The sequence below is a fragment of the Apostichopus japonicus genome, chromosome 16 (genome assembly GCF_037975245.1).
Source record: "Apostichopus japonicus isolate 1M-3 chromosome 16, ASM3797524v1, whole genome shotgun sequence".
Classification (NCBI taxonomy): Eukaryota; Metazoa; Echinodermata; class Holothuroidea; order Aspidochirotida; family Stichopodidae; genus Apostichopus; species Apostichopus japonicus.
The window spans coordinates 1,084,208-1,102,797 of NC_092576.1; the positions used below are offsets into that span (position 1 = coordinate 1,084,208).

Below are 18,590 nucleotides of genomic sequence, written 5' to 3' on the forward strand. Positions count from 1 at the left end.
AAAATCGATCGGCATTTACTCAACTTTAAATTATTTTAAATAAAAATGCCCAAATTAAATATAATTTTTTTCGTCTATTTAGTGCGCATTCAATGCCAATTGAAGACAGTTAATTGCTTCTGATTATCACAATTTTTTTTTTAAACCCCAGAGCTTCCGTGCATGGGCATCGCCCAAAGGTCCCGAAAACACATTGAATAACAAAGGCCCGAAGCGGGTCCCTGGACCACACACCCTCGAGAGGAGCGCATCCCATATATTGTTCAGTCAGATTGTGCTTGAAGAAACATACGGTGAATTGGTCTATAAAAGGACCCTATAGTGTTGCTAATTGAAATACTAAAAATGTGTTTATTCCGTTAAAATGAAAAGGTTCTGTTTAAAAACATTTTTTTGTCGTAGTAAATACAAACTGATGGTAAAAAGAAACAGTGCGATCATGTTATTGCAATAAAACAGATATAAGTTGTAAAATAACAGGATTTTTTAACTGTAACTTTAATTTACAGTTACTTCTGTAAAAATATTAATGGTTGCAGTCAAATTTTGTTAAAAAATAGAAAATAATTGTTTTCTAAATAAACAGAAAATATATGTATTATAACATTTTGTTTTTGTATCAATACAAACTGTTTGTAAAAATACAGTAATTTTGGGTTAATGTGGAAAAACCGGAAATTTATGTTAAAAGAGTAAACTGACAGATATGTTTAACAGTGTAGCGCCACCATGTGTTGGCGCGAAGCGTACAAGAAAATTTTGGCAAAAAATGCCTTCTAGATCGCTGGAAATGGCACTAACCAGGACCATTTGTTGGCGAGGAGCGTGCAAACAAATTGTGGCAGAAAATGCCTCCCAGATTGCTGGAAATGACACTTCCCAGGCCTTGTAAGTTGCATCTAAGCACTTTCTATTTTGAAATTACTAGCGATATCATAAAAAAATATGCTGAAGAAGGGGGGGGGGGGCGGTCGCCCCCTTCCCGAAATGCGTCATGTTCCCCGACTACACGGTCGAGTTCGAGACCAGCGACAGTTGGGTTTATAGCACACTTCTACAATTGTTTAAGGCGTATATACACACATGCGCGTTATGATAGACCATATATAGTATATATATATATATATATATATATATATATATATATATATATATATATATATATATATAGATCATGAGTGAGAAAGGAAAAATGGAAACGTCAAAACTGGAGTTGTCGGTGTAAGGGGTAGGATGAGGCACACGCCCATTCCGAAATCCTTGATCCGTCACTGGCTACCCTGTGTATATAATAGGGATCAGCGCTGTAATGATGTCACTGTTCCTCATTTTCTTCCCCGGTGTCTTGACGTTTTTCTTTTACTCCCTCCTTTTCTCTTTTTTCTTTCTTTCTTCTTTTTCTTTTCCCTTCCTCCCTCTCCTCCTCTTTTCCCCCTCTTTTTTTCCTTTTTTCTTACTCTTTTTTTTCTCTCCTCTTTTTCTTACCCGGGGGGCGTAGGGTTAGGGTTAACCCTGGATACGCGCCTGATAGTTTAACACTTACCGTTCAGTCTGGTTGATTCAAGCACTCAAGATGCCCATATTTTCACCCTTTGGCTTCCAGGGGTCTACAGGTTGTCCCAAATAGTCTCAAAAAAAGCCATTTTCTATGTGATTTAATCTGGATTACTCTGGCAGTAGGTTGTGAGAATATTTCACAGTGTGTAAACAATGTCATGTAACTCTCATTCGCTAATAGCAATTATTAAAGGGATAGACGGTTGCTGGCAGAGCCGATTTGCTATCACAAGATTGGTGAAAGAAAATGACCATTTGCTCATACATCTATGTGTCTCTATATACATATTGGAAGACTGTCCTTTCTGGATATTGAATCATTTTGGAATGAAAATGCTATACTGTAAAATCCTTTCAAGTGAATTAATTGATTGATGCCCACAAGGGATTGCTACAATAAAGAGCAAGAAACCTGATCTTTTCTGTTTCTCACTTAATTCTTGGACAAACTTTAAACTCAATTGCTCCACATTAGTCAGACATTTGTTTCTGTGAGTTCTCCAATTCTGTAATTTTCTTTTGGTGAACATAGTTTATCAATATCAGTACAGTTTAGTGAAGGGGTTCTATACAATAGGTCTTCCACACGACATACTGTCAACCATGAAATAAAAACCAGCTTTAAACAGTTGATACTCTTGTGTTAGGTGATTTAAACACTAAATTGGCTATTTTTTTTCACCCTTTACTTCAAGAGATCAACCAGTCTCAAAATTGGCCATATGCTCTGCAATTCATACTAGACGACTTTGGCATTTGAAGTACTAGGTTGTAATATAAGTAATATCAAGTAACTCTCATTCATTAATTACAATTATTTTAGGGATGGTTGGTGGCAAAGCTGATTTGCTAGCTGAAATTTGGTGAAAGGAAATGTCTATTTGCTCATACACCTATGTTTCTATTTTCACATAGGAAGACTGTTCTTTCTTGATATTGAAATATTTTGGAATAAAAATTCTACTCTGTAAAGTCCTTACCAGTGAATAAATTGGGTTGATGTCCACCATGTATTAATACAATTAGTAGCTGGAAACCTCTGATCTTTTCTGGTTCGCATTTAATTCTTGGACAATTTAAGTCACTTGCTCTTTATTTGACAGATAGTTATGTGGAATGTTTAGCAAATTGTTTGCCATTGTATTCAACTGTCTCTCTGGTTCCTTTATGTTTTGGTCCTTTTAAAGTATACCTTGCTGGTCAAATGACCCTAGTGTAATCCCACCGGCAACTTTAAAATATATTCAGGTTTGAGCCATTGTTGAAGGACACGAACGGCTTTGTGTGAAACAGAAAATGGCAGAATAGAATTTGAGAACACACTTGTTGCGAGAGGTGTTATAAAAAAAATGACATGTACTGTAGGTGCTTGACTATTACAAGTAGACACCCTCTTTGATTCCTTGCCGAAGGCCGAAGGAATCTATGCGATGGTGATGGCGTATGTGTGTGTATGTGACGCTTTGGCTTGTAACACGGTTTCTCAAGAAGTTTAAGTTGCATGAACTTCAAACTTGGTGTGTGGGTAGCCCTTAGTAAGTTGATGATCCCTATTGTTTTTCATGGAGTTCAAAGGTCATTTGAGGTCAAAGTCTGAAAACCTTGTAAGAACAATATCTCAAGGAGTAAAAGTTTTTTGAATTTCAAACTTAGTATATGGGTAGCCCTTAGTAAGTAGATGGTGCCTATTTTTTCATGGAGGTCAAGGGTCATTTGAGAGATCACCAGTGGTCATAGGTCAAAAACATTGTAAACACGGTATCTTAAGAAGTACATATTGCTTGAACTTGAAACTTGGTCTGTAGATAGCCCTTGGTGAGCAAGTAATCCCTAATGTTTTTCATGGGATTCAAAGGTCATTTGAGGTCACCAGAGGTCAAAAGCTGAAAACCATGTAAACATGATATCTCAAGAAGTAAAAGTTGAATTGAACTTTAAACTTAGTATATTTATAGCTCTTAGTGATTAAATGATCCCTATTGTTTTTCATGGAGGTCAAAGGTCATTTGGGGTCACCAGAGGTCAAAGGCTGAAAACAGTAATTCCCATTGACAGGGTCCGACATGTTTTTTATTAGCTCATACCAGCATGCTGGTGTGAGCTATTGTTACAGTGCGGCGTCTATCACTCTATCATTCTATCACTCTATCACTCTATCCGTCAACAATTGGTAAAACCGCTCCCACTCGCACAGTGTTTGATGGAATTTCATGAAACTTGGACACAAGGACCATTGGGTATAGGGCCATCAGACATGGTCCGAAATTTGGGGTCAAAGGTCACCTGTGGGCCGTAATGGGTCATTTTGTGGAAATACGCAAAATGCTTCTTCTCCTACAGATTCCATGGTACAATGTTGAGGGTTTGTCACGATAGTACTATGGAAGTTTTACCTTCAGGTTGTTCATGAATTTGAGATCAAAGATCAACTAGGGGTCTTTTGTGGCCCGGGCTGCGGCCCTATATTTTCAAATTGCTCCTGTTCGTACAGTGTATGGCCAGTTATAATGAAACTTGGTCACAACGTTCCTCAGGATGAGAGTTAGGAGGGGTGTTCGGAAAATTGAGGTCAAAGGTCATTTAGGGGGTCATCGGGGGTCATTCTTTGTAATATTTTCAAATATCTCAATCTCCTCAAGATTTTGATGGATCATATTCAAAGTTGAACTGATGATTGTTGGATTGTGTATGAATAAGGTGATGCCTAATAATTTTTGGTCAAAAGTTAATTAATTATAATTAATCCCCATTGTTCAAAAAAATCTGAGGCTTCACCTTTTGCCAAAGCTCCTTTAATTTGTCTCCCAGTCTCTGCAGTGTTTGTTTACATTTGTGGTTAAGCTCTGCAGAGGCTGTTAGTGGAATTAAAGCAGGACTGGGAGTTGTTATTAACTGTTGAACTGTAAGCATGAGAGCCTAGATAGCCAATCAGCACTTGCCGATTCTTAGAAGTCTTTGAGCCTGAGGTATGTAGGCAGCCAGCCAAAATTTTGGCAAGGAGTGCTTCAGGTCTGCTCAGGTAGAGGGGAGAAAGTTTAATAGGGTAGGTCAGTGGTATTGTTTGAGACTGAGAGAGTGGGTAAAATAGGATTTTAAGGGGAATTATAGCCAGTGGTGTGGCCAGGATTCTGCTAACGGAGGGGGGTTATCCCTCATGGGCCCAAAATTGGTGGAATCTGAAAAATGGCCTGAAATTTGGTGGGCCATAAAGTTTTGTGGGCCCTACATTTTTAAGCTCGAAAAGGTATAAGCTTCTGCACCATTGGTGCTCTAGTTTTGGTACTAGTTGTAAATGGGGTAGGGGATCGTTTTCAAAAATAACAGTCGTGTGCTCCAAGGTCAACAAGGTCAATTAGGGGTCATAAACTAGTATTTTTGCGATAACTTGAGAACAAAATGTCTTTCAAGGTTGGGAGTTACGCTATTGTAATCCATTAGTCGACCCGCATGTTTGTGACCTTTGACCTAAGGTTGACCTCTGGTGACCTGTATTAGTTTTTTGGTCATTTGAAATTTCGTGGCCATATTCAGATCTCAAATGATCTTCCAATCAAAATTGTCCATGGGTTGACCTCTGTGCGACCTTCGGGTGCAAAGTTATCAGAGGTTACATTTTTTATAAATAAGCCCATTTTAGGAGATACAGGGCAAAGAAAAAATGTGTGTCAATATTTTAATATATGATAGAGCTCTGTGTGCTCTAAACAGACCAAACCAACTCCCGCTTCGATCGGACACCTGGTTCTTAAGTTATGAGGTTCCAAAGGTTGGATTTGATACCTTTTTAGCAATAACATTGGAGTGCATAACAATTTTAGGATGGACTGCACATCATCAAGGAGAACATTTTTCATAGAAACCGTCATGCCATTCAAGGTCGCTTATGGGCAAAAGACGGCCCACTTATGTTAGCTTTTGCAACAACTTCAAGTGACGAAGTCTGACATTGCTGATATATTTGTATAAGTTGTGAATGAAGTAGGTGCACGTTTTTTGAAATAATCGTTATGTAATCCAAGGTCACCAAAGGTCAATTATAGCTCCAAAAGGTGTTTTTTGGGGAGCAGTAACTTGTGAAACTCCAACTGATGGGGTGAGACATGGTTGACATTTTGAGACTAGTTGTGAATAGGGTAAGCGATTGTTCCAAACATAATGGCCATGTGATCCAAGGTCAATTATGGGTCAAGAACTCAACCTCCAAACTGATCAAAATTGTCCATGGTTGACCCCTGTGCGACCTCCATGCGCAAAGTTAGCAGAGGTCAAGTTTTTTTTTTGAGGTGGACCTATGTTGACCTCATATGACCTTGGAATTGCGCCTCCAGTTATTAGTTTTTTTAAGTTGAATATTTGAATTTCTGTGGCCATATTTTAATTGTCCATGGGTTTACGCCTGTGCAACCAAAGTTATTTAGTACAGTTAGGATGATTCTGCAAGTTCTTATAAACAAATCTAACAAAAGTCAATAGATTCTCAAAAGGACCAATCATTGATCTGTGATATTTATGGCAATAATATTGTGTGTGTACATTAAACCCGGAAATAACAATTTTAGGATAGTGCTTAGTCCTTATAAGCAAGGAACCATAGTGCCTTTGGGCTTTTGTGTTTTCCATGGCGGTCAAAGGTCATCGAATGTCAGTTGTTGGTTACAGTCATAAGTCTTATTATGCAGAAACGAAGTTTGTTTGACCTTCGACCCTCTTTGCATAGGTATGCATTACTCAATTCTGCAAGACTTGCCATCTCTGCTGAGCAATTCAGCTCATTACAAAATCTTGTATCTAAAGTTTCTTCTCAAATTGGCAAGGAATCACTAAGTAACGTGACTATCTGGTTCCTTCCTTGCCCGAGGTGAAAAGAAAATTTGCGATGGTGATGGCTGGTGTGTATATATGTATGTGAAACCTGCTTGTTACCATGGTAACTCATAAACTTCATGATTGATTAACTTCCTACTTGGTATGGGGATCCATCTTATTGAGTTCAACAACTCTATTCGTTTCTGTGAAGGTCATATGTTATTTGAGGTCATCTTAGTCAAAGTCTGAAAACTTTGTAAACATGATAACGCAAAAAGTGCATCTTTGTTGAAACGTCGTACGTGGTACGTAGATCCAGCTTGGTGAGTATATAAGAACAACACTGTTGAAACTGGTGGAGGTAAAAAATCATTCGCATTGAACATAAACTTAAACACAATAAGTCACGAATTACATCTTTGTTCCCAGCAAACACAAAACGTTTTTAAAACGTTATGAAAACGTTTCGTCTTTTGTTTTGATAACGTTATTTGTGGTGTAATAAATATGTCACGAAAACGTTTTCAGGCTATTATTTCAAAACAATTCTTCGTTAAAACATTCATATAACATTAATATAACATACATATATCATAAAAACGTTATGCCAACGTTTTTATAACATCGCATTTAACGTTAAAAAAACATATTTTAGAGGCTCTTTTAAAAATGTTATGATAACGTTTTGTGTTTGCTGGGTTGAACTTCATACTTAGTATGTAGATCCATTTTGGTGAGTGCAGGAACCCTACTAAAACTGGTAGAGGTCAAAGATCACATGAGGTCAACGTATGTAAAAGTTTGTTATCCTTGTTAACATGCTAACATCAAAACTGCAATTAATCTATCAGTTCACCGATGCTATACTTTTCTTTGTGGACACTCTTTGTCTAGTGAATTAATCCAATATAACATAGATCTCAAACGATCTCCAACAATTTTATATATATTCATCCACGAAATCTGCTTCCAATAGTTGATACTCTTGTGTTGGGTGCTTGAAACACATTCAAGTGGCCCTGATAATTTCTTATAACTCAAGATGCTAACTGTTTTTTTTTTAAATGGCCTAACATTTCCCCAAGGGGTCAACAGGTTATCAAAATTGGCCTTATTCTTTGTAATGTATAATATATAATTTTGGCTTTTGCATTAAGTTGTAAACATATTTCAGAGTGTATAGAGAATGTCATGTATTAAAGGAATGGCTGCAGGCAGAGCTGATTTGCTTTCTCAAAATTGATCAATTGTACAAGCCAATTAATTGTTTGATGCCCACAAGTGAGTGATGCAAATATGAGTTGGAAATAATTGTTGGTTCTCACTTAATTCTTGGATACATTTAACTCACTTGCTCTATTCATCTTGTGAGATATACAGTTGTGTGGAATTTTGAGCAAATCGTATAACAAGGAATAACAAAGCCATCTTGCTTTCTGTTTTCAATTTGTTTTCAATCACTCTTGAAACTTTGTAATGACTTGCAGACAATTATTACAACCTTACTTGTAGCTGCTGGTGTACTGAGTGGAATATGATGAAAATAGCACAATGCGTAATCAGTACTAACAATTTTTGCCCATGTTGCTTTTCCTTCAGGATTTGGGGCATTTAAAGTATATATGGCCAGTCAACTGACAGGTTCTCAAATCGCACAACTTTCAACTTTCTTTGATTTTTCGCGGGCATTGTTTGATAAAGTGGAAGGTAACGGACTGGCATTTGTAAACACACTTGTCGATAGGGGTACTATCGACGAAACTGACATCTCAAGGCTTCTTGAGGCATTGGAGGTGATAAAACTATGTGGAATACAGAAGAGATTTCAGAAAAAATTCAGGAGCTGTATGGAAGTTGCAACTCAGGGTAAGTGATAAAGTAATGTTTCATTTTAACAGTGTTTATTATTTAACAGTGCACAATTGATCAAGGAAATGTGATAAAGCTGCGACTTCAAAATGATTTTGGGCTGTAAGTGGGCATCACCTATTTGAGTTAAATTCTGACAATAGAGAGCTTGTTTCTAACAATGCCTGGCTCGTAAACAGGAACTCCTTCACCAAGTGTATGGTGCATGAACTTTAAACTTTGTATGTAGATTACACTTAGTAAGTTACTAAGTTTTGTTATTGACCTAGCTGTAGGTCAAATGTCACCAGAAAGACCTTGTAAACAACCTTACTAAACATCTGTAGCATTGGTTAACATGTCATACTGTAATGGGTAGTACGTGCAGGCCCCTTAATGAGTAGGCTACTTTACTTCCAGCAATTGTGGTTGAGGGGTAAGAATCATTTGAGATCACAAGGAGTCAAAACTGAAAACAATAAACAAGTTGATTCAATAAATCTAGCTGAAATTGATGAATCAATTATAAACTGAGTAGTCGGGTGCCCCTTAGTAAGGTTTCACATGTGTTTGTTCTTGGTAAATATCAACGATTATTTGAGGTCAATAGATGTCAAAATCTGAAGTTCTTGTAAACTTTATATATAGAAGTAAAGCTGCAATGAATCTTATACTGAAAATGTACATCCATCTTAGGGAAAACTGTGATGTTCTTTGAAGAGGTCAAAGGTCACTTAAGGACAATATAGATCAAAGTCTGAAACCTTGTAGACATCATGACTCTAGAAGGAAAGCTTGGGATGAACCTCATACTTGGCGAACATAAATGGGTTAACTTCAGCGCAGTTTGTAAAGGGGCTCGATAAATACACACCACTACAGTACATCAGAAATAAACTTGAACTGTGCATACAATCAGAAAATGGCTTGTAGTTTGAGACTTGATTCTCTCTTGTTGGATAAACTGCTGTAAACACTCTTGGTGCCTGTCAGTTGTCACACTCTGAGCATCAAGGGGTCAACAGGTTATCTGAAAATTGGCCTTGTGTTCAGTGATATATGGTTTTAGGGAAAGTTGTCAAAATGTTTGAGAGTGCATTTATTTTAAGCAAAATTTATGTTTTATTCTTTAGTAACAATTTTTAAAAGGGGTTGGTGGCAGAGCTAGCTGATTTGTTAGCTCAGTTAGGTAAACGAGAATGTTCATGTGTTGGTAGGGCATCTATGTGACTGTATTCCATATAGAATGACTGTTCTTTCTGGATATATTGAATATGTTTTGCATAAGAATCATATAGTACAGTATAAACTCATAATCAGTGACGTATTTGATGTCCAAAAGTGAGTAATTACAAGAATATGTCATGATCTTCTGGTTCTCACTGAATACTTGGACAAATTTACCTCACTTGTTCATCATCAGCCCGGTAGTTTAGTGGCAATTTAAGGGAAGGAAGCACAAACGGCCTTCTGATGTTCTGATTGTAGATTGTTGCTGTTTTTGCCATTTTATGGTTTAATGGCTATTAATTACCAGCTGATTTTACCATTTCATGCGAGAAAGTGCAACTATATATTTCATATAGTATTAGTATGCGACATTGTACTAGTTGGATAATTCTCAGATTTTCCTGATGCAAAAGCTGGTCATCATACATGCGATGTGAAAATTAAAGAAAGGGTATAACTGCCATTTGAAAGAAAAATGGAATTTTGAATCCCCGGCCTACAGGTCAAATGGTCTTGCATGTTATAAATTACAGTAATACAAGTGCATCATTTTATGGTAACATACCTGTGAGCTTCTTAAACTGCCATTTTAATTTTGTGACGTATAACTCAGCCAGATGTGGGATTTTGACTAGTATGTGTGGGTCAACAGGTTTGCAACATCAAATGCTGGTCAAACCCACCAGTTGCTCGTGGGTCACTTGGGAGTTTTCTAGTTGGTTTAGGGATCTTGGTGTGAATTGTGAAGTGGAGTATTTTAATGTAACGATTGAAATGCAATAGCGTCTGTTAAGGAATGAAAACATGTCTTGATATTTCCCATATTTTATTTCTTCTGGTGGAAAAAGATGAACCTTCTCCAACTCAGAAAGGAGAACTATCGAAAACGAATACTCATGGTAATTTCTCCACCGGAAAAAGACAAGGTAAATTAGAATTAATTTGCGAAAAGGATCACAAATTTTTGTATTCACAGTATATACTGCATTTCATACAGTTAACTCAATTGCTTTTGCAAATAAACAATGGTGCTAATGTTTTATATAGGTAGTAGGCATCTGAGATGAAAACATGACTTCATTCAAATGAAGGAATGACAACGTGTCTTGATCTTTCCCATATTTCCTTTCTTCTATAGTGGAACAAGTTTCCTCTCTACTTAAACCTTCTCCTCCTCTGGAAGGAGAACTATAAAAACTACGAGTATTAATGGTTAGTTATTCACTGCAAAAAACAGGGAAAGGTAGCAATATTCCTGAGCAAATTGATCACAAAACTTGTTACCCACAGTTTATCTTGCATTTCACACATTTAGCTCAATTGCTTTTGCAAACCAATAGCGCTAATGCCTTATAGGTAGCCCGGCATCTGAGATTATTAAATGTCTTAGATCAAATGATGAAATGACAAGGAAAAATTAGAAATATTATTAAGGGAGGTAGCAGGGCATTTGAGATCAATGAATGTCTTGATAGATGATAAAACCAATGCATGTACTGATGTGTGTGTAGCTTTAAATGTTTGTGTAATGCAAATGAGGACATGCACATACTCAATAAATCAACAAATTGCTGGCACTTCATATCGTATCATGAGATGAGCTCTGTGGATTCATTTCTTTTTTAATTGCTATGGTTAAAATATGCACACCTTTTGACTTATTACTGGTTACAGGGTGAAGTCTATTTTTTTGTTTTCATAAAAACCAATATGGCTACAAAAATACCTTTGATGAAATTGGATCAATTTTGTGAATCCTCATAAACTGAATGATTCATAGTGAATTGTAGTGATTATGAAATTAAAAATCTTGAGATCATGTCATTTATTTTCATACAAAGTGTTTTAAAGGATTGGTTCAGGTGTTTGACATGTCTATTTTGTATGAAAGAGCACAAAAAGACAAAGAGAACAGTGAAGAAACTACCATGCTCTGTGAAGGGGATATGACACTGTGAAGGGGATATGACACTTTGAAGATATCAAAATTTCTTTGAAAACGACTGGTGTAGAAAACTTACTGTGAGGGTGTGACGTCACATCCTCACTTCCTTAACATTTGTGAATATATTTCTTTAAAAATTATTTACATTTTTTAACACATTTGAAAATAATATAATTTTCAGATGTTTAATCTCAAATACTTCCTTTGACAAATATGAGATCTCCTGATATATCATTTGGTTGAAAGTCATGAAATCTCACGAAATATTTAGAGAAAAAAACAAAGACTTTTCAGGAATGTGAGGATGTGACATCACAGCTAGTCAGATTTCAGCAGTTTCTACACAATCTGATAAAACTTTACACTTGAATATCTCTTTAACCAAAAAAGATATTTGTACAGTTTTTTTCACCATTGTGTTTCTTTTATTGTCCTCATAAACATGTATGACAACTGAACCAATCCTTTAATGAATAAATAAGTATGTCTGTTCTAGTTTTTGTAGACTGTTCTTTCATCTAATTTTGAATCAATTTTGTAATACTTTTCGGTTGACACGGGCAAAACGTACTAAGCGCTTTGCAAAACGAGGCGTATAAAAAGATGTTAGAGCAAAGGAGCTGCAACAAGTATTTTCCACATGGAGCTTATAGATGATATCTTTTTTTCTTCATTTGCCTACAGATGATACAAAACCAGTATTCATCAGCTTTAGTTCTAAGGATAAAACTAAAGTTGAGGAAATTGTAGCCACTTTTGAGGAGGCTCTAGGGCCTAAAACATGCTGGATGTATACCACTGGAATTCAGGGAGGACAAAATATTGATAGAGAAATTGTTCGTGCCGTAGATAAAGCTAAAGTGGTTATTTGCATGATTAGCCAAACTTACATCGATTCTGACGAATGTGAAAAAGAGGTATTGAGTGATTTTGATATTTTTAAATTTATTTACTTATTGTAGTAGTGACTAAGGCGGGTAGGTTATTACTGTGCTAAAACTAGACTTTATTTAGCTGCATAGTTAACATTGAGTGAAACTCTTTTCACCAGTTCGGGATAAAGTTAATTGCAATTTCATTTGTTGGAAAGGGAAATTCAGGAACAATTCTATTGACAAATACACAGTAATGTGAAATTTAAGTACAACAATCACCTCTATTGTTTCCTTCTAACTCTACATACTGTTGTTTGAAGAGGCAGCTGCTGCCATGTTTGACAGTAAATTTCAGACCCTACTGTACTTCAGGTGTAGATGCCACCATTAAAAAGCTTCCCTTCCCTTGAATGATCTTTTAATTGCATGATTTGAAATTACAACTGGAATGTGTGCATAGCTGTTCATATGAGTTAAAGACTGATCAAAGTGCCATGATGGCTTAATTACCTTCTTTGAAAATAACATGACTATGATGATATCACTTTCCCTGGTTTCACAGCATTCAGTTAATAAATGTTAACAACCTTTTAAGATGGAAAAGAGCAAATAATTTAGGGCTAGAACGGGATCAAACCAGTGACCTCTGGGTTATAAGCCCAGTTCTGTACCAACCTTGCTATCCTACCCTCAGTTCGTAGCAATGCCTATATAGCCATTTCTTTGCTGGGGCCTCAATCAGAAGCCACAGTACCTTGCATACCATGTCACCAGGGATCAGGTACAAGTTTCATTCAATACAAGCCAGGAAGTGGCAGTGAAGGGATTTCAAGATAAAATGAGCTTTCTATATAATCATTTCAGATGTTACCTTGATGTGGTTTTCTCTTTGTAATGCAAAACCTTGTATTTGAGGTCAACAGATTGAAATCTGGACATCTATCAAACAGATATCTAAAGAAATGGAAAGTTGATATTTGCCAAGTGGCTTCTTATTGAGTACAATATTCCTCTTGTTTGGTGGGGTAAAGGTCAGTCTTAGTTCACGAGATGACAATGTGTGAAAATCTCAAGAGCTCTCTATCTAATGAAATGTAATTTGGCAAAGGTTATATATACAAGGCATATCATTGCTGTTATGAACTGCCAAATTTCTATTATTCATGCTGGAATTTTTTTTGGGATTAAATTGACCATAGAAATGACCTGGGTTGGGATACTACTTGGAATTGGCATTTCTGTTGCAACCATAAACTGAATTTGCCGGATTCAGCCATATAAAATATCTACATCCTGTATCGCCCAGAAATTCATTCCACAACAAAAGTTGCATTTTGATGAATTCTAACTGAATGAAACATTAACAGCTAATCAAAGTTTGGAAACATTCCAAATGTTTCACATCTCATATTAACTTGACAAAAAGATGATCATATGAAGCTTGTGAACAACATTTGCCCTGATGACATCACAGACTCCTGTTGTGGTTCACTTTGTGGAGTAACATATGGTGAAGTTATTCAAAGTAGGTTACTTTCAATCAATCAACTATATCTTGACTTGGAGACAAAATATTGAGGTGCGGTTGTCAAACTTAAGGTGGGAAGTAGCTTTCTCTAAGATAAGTGTGATATTTTTTGCCATTCGGATATCCCTTTAATTGAATACTCAGGTTTGTATTCCTTATAATATGACAACAACTGGAGGTTCACCACTCTGGTTTCCTCTAGTGCTTGCTAGTATTCATGACTACTCATTTGGGGGAAAAAATATTGCTGCAGGATTAAATATCAAATGGCATTAAAGGTTTACAAAAAAACGATTTCTGGTTTGTTATCCTTTCTTTGAAGGTTATGCTTGCAGTAAATAGAAAGAAGGAAATTATTGAAGTTCGCATTGAAAGTGTAAACCGTCATTACAAGGACAAACATGGTGATGAGTCTGCAGTGGAGCTTACATTTGCTCGCAGGTCTTACATAGACCTGACAGGGGAGGACATGGAAAAGAAGATGCAGGAATTAATTAAGAGAATTCAAGAGTTGATCAGTCAAGAAGACAATCAATCTACTGGTGAGTGCTATTTCATCCAGTAATACACCAAGTTATAGTTAACTGACAGCATGACATGGTCAGATAATTAATTTCCATCATTTTCATATAATGGGTTAGTTGGATAACATAATTATGGTATACTGTTGAATTAATGAACATATTTTTCCATCATTCATTTATAACTTAGAAGATGACACGTTGTGAAGATGTGTTAGTGATCATAGTTGGAATATCTGTTGATCCAGTTGGGAAAAGGGGGGAAGTTGGCAGAATATAAGTACATGTCATAAAATCTCACTTAAAGTCACTTACATCAGTCAAGCTTGCACTATGAAAATATAAATTTTAAACAAACTTGGGATATAGACAAATTAATAGATGCTATAGTACTTGGGTTATGCAGATTTGATCTGCATGAAGAGCTGATGTCATCTTTGAATTTAACATGATATACGGTTAATATAATAAATGGACTCAAAGATGCTAGCACAGCTGGCTGTAGCATTTTTAGATACCTGTCGCCCCACCCCCACTTTTAGGTCAAATTTATAACAATGCCACTTGAAAATGGCTGCTTAAATGCAACGGTTGGCTCTATTGCCTTGCCACATGTTCGTCACTGCAATCCTGAGATTGGCATACATGATTGACTATATCAAGTTTACTTGTAGAGAAATGAAGAAAGCTGTATGCATTGCGATATTTTCAGAACGATAACATTTCTTAACCAATGGGGATAATGCCCTATAAGTAGAAGGGCATATGAGATCAATAAATGCCTTCAATCAAATGTTGAAATGCAACAGCCTCTGTCAAGGAATGACAAAGTGTCTTGATCTTTCCTATATTTCATTTCTTCAAGAAGAGCAAGTTCCCTCTCCACTTAAACCTTCACCTACTCCGGAAGGAGGAAAACCATCGAAAACGAGTACTGATGGTAAGTTCTCCACTTGAAAAAGATATGGAAATTAGCAATATTACTAAGCGAAATGGATCACAAAATTTAGTATTCATAGTATATTTAGCATTTCACACATTTAGCTCAATTGCTTTTGCAAACCAATTTGGCTAATGCCCTATAAGTAGCAGGGCATATGAGATCAAAATATACCTTAAATCAAATGATGAAATGCAACAGCCTCTGTCAAGGAATGACAAAGTGTCTTGATCTTTCCTATATTTCATTTCTTCAAGGAGAGCAAGTTCCCTCTCCACTTAAACCTTCACCTACTCCGGAAGAAGGAGAACCATCGAAAACGAGTACTGATGGTAAGTTCTCCACTGGAAAAAGATATGGAAATTAGCAATATTACTAAGCGAAATGGATCACAAAATTTGGTATTCATAGTATATTTAACATTTCACACATTTAGCTCAATTGCTTTTGCAAACCAATTGGGCTAATGCATTAAAAGTTGCAGGGCATACGAGATCAATAAATGCCTTTAATCAAATGTTGAAATGCAACAGCCTCAGTCAAGGAATGACAAAGTGTCTTGATCTTTCCTATATTTCATTTCTTCAAGAAGAACAAGTTCCCTCTCCACTTAAACCTTCACCTACTCCGGAAGGAGGAGAACCATCGAAAACGAGTACTGATGGTAAGTTCTCCACTGGAAAAAGATATGGAAATTAGCAATATTACTAAGCAAAATGGATCACAAAATTTGGTATTCATAGTATATTTAGCATTTCACACATTTAGCTCAATTGCTTTTGCAAACCAATTGGGCTAATGCATTATAAGGAGCAGGGCATACGAGATCAATAAATGCCTTCAATCAAATGTTGAAATGCAACAGCCTCTGTCAAGGAATGACAAAGTGTCTTGATCTTTCCTATATTTCATTTCTTCAAGAAGAACAAGTTCCCTCTCCACTTAAACCTTCACCTACTCCGGAAGGAGGAGAACCATCCAGTACTGATGGTAAGTTCTCCACTGGAAAAAAACAAGGAAAATCCTGTTTGACTGCATCTACAGAGACGAGGGATTCCAAAGTCAATCCATATTTCTGTGCCTATTGCCAAATAATTTTTGAAGAGTCCTGGCAACATCAGTACCACACAGAGACTGAAAAGCACAAAGAAAACATCAACATCAAAAAGGATGATGAAAAATGGGCCTATGGAGAACCACCATTAGGCATCACAGATGGAAAGTTCGAACTTTGTCCAAAGTGAGTGTTCTTTTTTCTATGGAACCCTGTGTGCATTCTGCATTCAAGGATTCTTTTAAGTTTTTCACAAAACACCCCTCCCCGCTCCTCTGGCCCTGGTCGCAAGTTAGTTATTTGTCCTGTTAGGCATCAGTCCTTTATTTACATTAACAGCACCCTTTTGGGATTTTATCCTATAATGATTGTATGGTACAACTATTTCTGTAGGTATACATACATAGTACATATATATTGATAAATGTATGTGTATGGGTGCGACCCCTAGCTCGTATATATGTTGGATTTCTGTGCAGGCCAACAGAGGTCAAAGTCTGAAAACCTTGTAAACACGTTAACTCCATAACTACATCCCTGACCATACTACAATTAGTTCGAATGGTGTCCTTCCCAAGGAGAGTAGAAAGGCCAGGTAAAATATTATCAAAACAGCGACCAAACGACAGCTCTCTGCTCCATCAATTCTATTAGTGTGAATAGGCACAGTAAACAAGATGTATATACAATTTACAAATAATTCCTCCAACAAATAACAAGAAAAGTTAAGATACGTTTTCATCAGACAAGGTTGACAGCTATATATATATCTACACAGTGGACAAACTTTAACCTCAAGAGTGCCCATATTCTACTAATGCCCTGTTGACTGGCTCACAAGAAAACTGCATCTCTTTCTAAGACTCCTGGAAGTGAGCTCCTAAACCACAGCATATAAACATGTGACCAACTTAACTCCTCTCATTGGCCCAACTACACCCTTGGTACCAGTAGCAACACTTAGAATCAATCAGGGTTAATCACCCAATACTACATTTGCATACTACTAATGGACTCCCTGTCTCTAAGAAAAGGGCAAGAAGTAGGGAAGTTGTTTACTACAGACAGAGCAAACAGGCAGAACAAAGAAAGTAATATTTTCAAAGTCTAACTACTACTTACAAAGAGTTAAATGAACACAGCAGATAAAAGAGAGGAAAAAGCATAAATATATATATATATATATGTACACTAGGCTTGGCAAATTGATTACGTAACACACAGGCTAATGTTCCAGACTAATAACATTTAAAGGTACAGAAGTTGCCAGTGGCAAAAAATGAAAGGCAGTCTGACTAAAGGGCAGACTTTAGAATGTGAAGTCTGCGAGAGTCTACCCTTTCTTCTGCTAGGAGGACCCAACCCCTTTGTAGGTCTAATACTGCTCCTAGGTACGTGAAATGTTGGGTTGGTGTCAGAGATGACATGTTTTCATTAATTATCCAACCTAGGACCTTTAGGAGGGAAAGTGTGAAATCTGTGTCTACCTCTGAATCCTCTTCCGATATTGAGATGATCAACCAGTCGTCTGTATGTGAATAGTATTGTGCCCTTCCTTCATAGAAACACTAGTATGGATCTCGTTACCCTAGTGAAGACCCTTAGTGCTGTGAAACTGGTAATCCACTCCGATGTGGTGGAGGCCAGAAACGATTGAGGAAAGTGTTTCTATCTGGAACAACTTTGGTTTTACAAACTGTTTGTTCATGGGTTTTATGTTAAGGATGGGCCTCCAAAGGTATGTTCCCTTCTTCGGAGCCATGATGATGGTAGCAGAATCTGGTCCCTGTATGAGTGGACCCTTCTGATCGATTCTTTTGTCAAGAGATCCGCGATCTCCATCTCCAGTGTCCGCCGTTGGTCCGGTTCTGAAGGAATTGGGATGGCTTCCCAATTGCCGGACAAAAGATGTTTGGAGGTGAACTCTTTGGAGTACCTGATGTTGATGACCTCCAGTACCTACGAACCTGGATCTAAAAGGTCCCAATTGCAGGGAATCCCGGTGGGATGGGCATCCCTTGGGGCGCTGTTGTTGGCGGTGACCTCTGTTGGAGCCTCTGTAGTTGCATTGACAGGTTGAACCTCTGCCTCTTCCGGAAGTTCTTGGTTGGTCCTTGTCCTCGTTATTATGTTGCTTGTCATAGATCTACCTGCCCTTATATGGATGTGACAAGCAAGTCTCTGAGCTGGTCAAAAATATCCATGGTCACCTGGCCGTCGTCGTCGGATATGTCTTGTCCTCGGTCTGTCTGACTCAGAATTGGTGTTAACCGATGAATCCGATGA

General features: G+C 37.1%; 1 protein-coding gene across 25 annotated transcripts in view; it reads left to right on the forward strand.

Moving 5' to 3' along the window:
* The window catches only part of LOC139983324 (uncharacterized), a 160,919-nt gene that overhangs the window by 30,720 nt on the left and 111,609 nt on the right, over nucleotides 1-18,590 (forward strand). For 10 of the 25 annotated variants that reach the window (XR_011798607.1, XM_071996793.1, XM_071996811.1 and 7 more), the window contains 8 exons: nucleotides 7,963-8,229; nucleotides 10,290-10,367; nucleotides 12,071-12,303; nucleotides 14,112-14,331; nucleotides 15,176-15,250; nucleotides 15,508-15,582; nucleotides 15,840-15,914; nucleotides 16,172-16,214. Coding sequence is in view for 24 of the 25 variants with exons in the window: in XM_071996793.1 (XP_071852894.1) it covers nucleotides 7,963-8,229; nucleotides 10,290-10,367; nucleotides 12,071-12,303; nucleotides 14,112-14,331; nucleotides 15,176-15,250; nucleotides 15,508-15,582; nucleotides 15,840-15,914; nucleotides 16,172-16,214 (1,066 nt within the window). In the remaining variant the exon portion in view is untranslated. Of the gene's footprint in view, nucleotides 1-7,962; nucleotides 8,230-10,289; nucleotides 10,368-12,070; nucleotides 12,304-14,111; nucleotides 14,332-15,175; nucleotides 15,251-15,507; nucleotides 15,583-15,839; nucleotides 15,915-16,171; nucleotides 16,491-18,590 lie in introns of all 25 variants that reach the window. The other 15 variants (XM_071996799.1, XM_071996800.1, XM_071996796.1 and 12 more) reach the window with 15 other exon arrangements.